General features: G+C 38.1%; 1 protein-coding gene across 1 annotated transcript; it reads left to right on the plus strand.

The window, feature by feature from the left end:
- Positions 1–381: 381 nt before the first annotated feature.
- LOC103518798 (mediator of RNA polymerase II transcription subunit 25-like) lies at positions 382–4,391 on the plus strand. Its single transcript, XM_026830505.1, has 8 exons — positions 382–509; positions 815–982; positions 1,270–1,489; positions 2,172–2,317; positions 2,727–2,876; positions 3,261–3,423; positions 3,717–3,839; positions 4,272–4,391. Exons 1-8 carry the CDS (start codon positions 382–384, stop codon positions 4,389–4,391), a joined length of 1,218 nt encoding a protein of 405 aa, XP_026686306.1.
- Positions 4,392–4,405: the final 14 nt, after the last annotated feature.

Consider the following 4,405-nt stretch of genomic DNA (forward strand, 5'->3'; position numbering starts at 1 on the left):
ATTCCGTGACTGGCCGTTACGGGGCCCACTCAGCCTCGTGAGGAAAATGAGTAGTATGACGTAGAAATGTGCATAGTGACCGGTGCCAGCATGATAGGTAAACATTGGATATTAGGATTATTGAGATATTGGGAAAATCCTACAATGCTGCAGTGAGCACCAAAGTTGTGACATACTAACACAAAGAAACTGCATTTATTTATTTATACATATAATTACCTCAGATTGCATAAGTTAGACCAAGACATACTGTGTTTACCAACTCTTGATGTTCTTGTTTTTCAGGAATATGACTGAGATAAAATCAGCCAACTTCAACCTGTAATCAGCACAGGTTTACTTTTCTACAGCTAAGAAAGAAACTGTTCCCAGATATTCATAATGGTTCATGAAACCATCAGTGGTCACTCTGCTATTCAAGCAGATGTGATTTTTGTTGTGGAGTCATCTGCAATGAACGGAGCTTATTTGAATGAGCTGAAAGCCAATTACATTATCCCTTCATTAGAGTAAGTCATCTCAATATCTCAATCGGAGAAAGCTAATCTCATTTTTAGAGCAAGTCTCAGAATTGGTAAGCATAATTATTCTGCTTATTGTCATGCCTATCTGATTAAAGATGTAATACAAGTGTCTACAAGATAGACATGTCATAACATTATCCTGTGAAGTTCAATTTAATAACTTACTGTTCCAACTATCTATTTACTGCTACATAATAAAACATGACTTCTCTTTCAATAGGATAAAGAGAGAGAGATATCAATTTTTCAATTCCAAGTGAAGATAATAATTTAACTTGTTTCTCCCTCAGATATTTCAATCAAGCTCCCATAGAAGATCGGGAGTTCATGTGTGAGAGCTGTGCAAATTATGGTCTAGTCTTGTACGAGTCAAGTGACTGTCGACCGAAACCATTTTCCACATCATATGGGCACTGGACAAATCCACAGAAAATATTGAACCTCTTTGAAAAAATGGAGTAAGTGTTTGTATTTCTTTAGGAAAGTTATAAGTAATTTTATGAAGGGGAAAATAAATGTTTCCAGATCTGCAACAAAGAGATGTAAGTCCATTATTCATCATTGTTTCTAAATTATACCCAGTTAATTAGGGCAAAAAAGTAAAAATGAAATTTGGAGTTACTATGGTCCAATAAAACCTGTAAAGAAAGAAAGGCTTACAAAAAATTATGGAACCCATTTCATTGATCATAGAAAGAACCCAGCTTCTCTAGAATTTCTGACCATGTTGTCTCTTCCCCCTCAGGTTGGTGGGTGGCAAAGGTGAAGGCTATGCCAACATAGCAGAAGGTTTGGCCACAGCACTCGTCTACTTTGAAGACTTGCAATCTCTCCGCGAGTCTTCATGTGTTCCTCACAAGCATTGCATTCTGGTATGCAACTCTCCTCCATACTCTGTTCCCGTTATGCAATGCTCACTGTATGCGGGGCAGACATTAGAACAGCTAGCAACAGTGTTTTGTGAGGTACGTGATGTTTAATTTTTAGCTAAATCCCCTTTAGGGGTATATTTGATTTGAAGAGCTTGTCTGGTTAATATCACTTTGCCCTGTCAAGTTGACCTTCCAAGGAACATAAAAAATAACTTGTTTTATGATTACTCTCTGTGTCTAACTGTATTTCCCTATGCTTTTTTTCAATTTTTAGCTAAATCCCCTTTAGGGGTATATTTGATTTGAAGAGCTTGTCTGGTTAATATCACTTCGCCCTGTCAAGTTGACCTTCCAAGGAACATAAAAAATAACTTGTTTTATGATTACTCTCTGTGTCTAACTGTATTTCCCTATGCTTTTATTAATAAACAAGTTCCTTTTATTTGTCAAGTGAAAACATAGTATCTATCATTTCACTATCTAATTCTCTGTTTGTTTTTATTCTGTTCAAATTTTCTTCATACATTACTTACTTGTTCTGTTTCCTTTCTTTCTTCAGTTGCCCTGCACATTACTTTTCTTCTTTGGTTTTCTGAGGAGGGGAGGAGTAATTAATTTTGAATTTTATTTTTGTTTTTACAGAGAAATATTCACCCCATTACTTACTTGTTCTGTTTCCTTCCTTTCTTCAGTTGCCCTACACATTACTTTTCTTCTTTGGTTTTCTGAGGAGGGGAGGAGTAATTAATTTTGAATTTTATTTTTGTTTTTACAGAGAAATATTCACCTGTCCATTCTGTCTCCAAGGAAAATTCCCACCCTCATGAAACTGTTTGAAAAGGCTGGAGGTGATGTACAAATGTCCCAAACCAAAAACTATGCCAAAGATCCTCGACATTTGGTTCTACTCAAGGGCTACAAGTAAGATGATTCGAATATCTACTAATAGCTTTTTTCAAGAGGTTTGATAGGAGGAACTGTACCAACGGAGTCCAAAGGTCTTGGCCATAAAAAAAAGGAAGACTTTTGCCAGGGGCGGGAATCGACTTTGCGACCTAACCAATAAGATAGCCCAAACCACTTGGTCTAACTTTAAGTTAGTCTCCATTCTCCATCTTAGCTTACAATGACTTTGGATAGCTAGGAATGAGATAGCTTACTAATCTAATGCTAATGGGGCAGGTGCGCTACCTTCCAAGCGAACTAGACTGGCTTGGCCTTTATTTGAGTTTATTTAAAATTGCCCTACTTTCATAGACCTTCTCAAATAAGTTTACCAAAAATCCTTTTTTTTTTTTTTAAGTAAATTCTCTTTTTTTCTCTCCTCTAGTTTGAAGGAGCGACCTATGAGTCCCACCCCAGTGGGTTCTACTCTGCCCGCCCCTGCTCCTCTTAATCTACGGAAGACTTTTGCCAGGGGCGGGAATCGACTTCGCGACCTAACCAATAAGATAGCCCAAACCACTTGGTCTAACTTTAAGTTAGTCTCCATTCTCCATCTTAGCTTACAGTGACTTTGGATTGCTAGGAATGAGATAGCTTACTAATCTAATGCTAATGGGGCAGGCGCGCTACCTTCCAAGCGAACTAGGCTGGCTTGGCCTTTATTTGAGTTTATTTAAAATTGCCCTACTTTCATAGACCTTCTCAATTAAGGGCTTACAGTGACTTTGGATTGCTAGGAATGAGATAGCTTACTAATCTAATGCTAATGGGGCAGATGCGCTACCTTCCAAGCGAACTAGGCTGGCTTGGCCTTTATTTGAGTTTATTTAAAATTGCCCTACTTTCATAGACCTTCTCAATTAAGTTTACCAAAAATCCTTTTTTTTTAAAAGTAAATTCTCTTTTTTCTCTCCTCTAGTTTGAAGGAGCGACCTATGAGTCCCACCCCAGTGGGTTCTACTCTGCCCGCCCCTGCTCCTCTTAATCTACCTGTTGCATCCATGCCTAGTCCAAGTAATGTGGGATCACCCCAGACACAGAACCCTAACTTCAGACCTGCCCCACCTTCCCAACAGAACCCTGTGAGTATATTTTATTCAACAAAGGCAATGAATGGTCTAAATGTCTAAACTAGGGATTCAAAGAAAAAAGTATCCGTCGAGAGAAATCTGCTACCAAAATTTTCAACTAAATTAAGGAGCGTGGTAGCTCTCCGCCCCGCCAAATTAAGATTTTTTGACCGCTAAATCAAGAGAGTTTTTTTTTATCATTATTATTGGTCCTGATTTGGTCTTTAGGGGCCCAGTAGGAAGGCCATTTTTCTCAGTGAGTTTGTTCTCAACTCAACTAACATAAAAAAACTTCCTCCTCACAGAACATTCCAACCTCGAACCAGCAACCTGTGGTACCTCAGCAATCAGCAGCCACACAGCAAACTCCATCACAGCAACAGCAAGCCGTGTGGCAGCAGCAACAGCAGCAAGCCATGCAACAACAGGTAAGTTATATTATTGTTCAACAAGTTTATGGAAGGAAAAACTTCCTTTTCTTTCATACCAATTCTGTTTCTCTGTCTAACCTTAATTCAAAATTAATCAAAAAATTGGTTTCTTAATCTAAATAGACAAGTTATTCACAATAGTATCTCTTCAAGTTCAACATCAAAATGTCGTAGAAACCCCAAGTACCTACTTAGTCTAGATAAAGGGTGTCCCAATAAGAACGCAAGATTTGAAAGGGTCATAACTTTTTTATGCGTTGTTTTATCTTGTCCAATCTTTGACTGATGGATTGTAAACATATCAAAATTAGTCATCACGGAGTCTGATGACAAATCGACCATACGATGTTTCAACAGGAAGCTTAGCACATTTCGTGTCAAAACCATTTCTTTTCTGTTTCATATCTCAATTGTTTTCTTATTCTACAGGCGTTTATCATGGCGCGAGGGCGCTTCAACAACAAAACCAACAACAGCAAATTCAACAGCAGAACCAGCAACAACTCCAAAATCAACAACAATCCCAACCAAACAATGACAGCTTGGTAGCGAAGTATTGGGAT

Source organism: Diaphorina citri, unplaced genomic scaffold, assembly GCF_000475195.1.
Source record: "Diaphorina citri unplaced genomic scaffold, Diaci psyllid genome assembly version 1.1 scaffold2361, whole genome shotgun sequence".
NCBI lineage: Eukaryota > Metazoa > Arthropoda > Insecta > Hemiptera > Psyllidae > Diaphorina > Diaphorina citri.

Excerpts from the sequence above, each read along its gene's own strand:
- LOC103518798 (XM_026830505.1), top strand. The coding sequence starts at position 382 with ATGGTTCATGAAACCATCAGTGGTCACTCTGCTATTCAAGCAGATGTG. Across the intron at positions 510-814 it reads TACATTATCCCTTCATTAGA|ATATTTCAATCAAGCTCCCA; the intron begins GTAAGTCATCTC and ends TTTCTCCCTCAG. Across the intron at positions 2,877-3,260 it reads ACCACTTGGTCTAACTTTAA|TTTGAAGGAGCGACCTATGA; the intron begins GTTAGTCTCCAT and ends TCTCTCCTCTAG.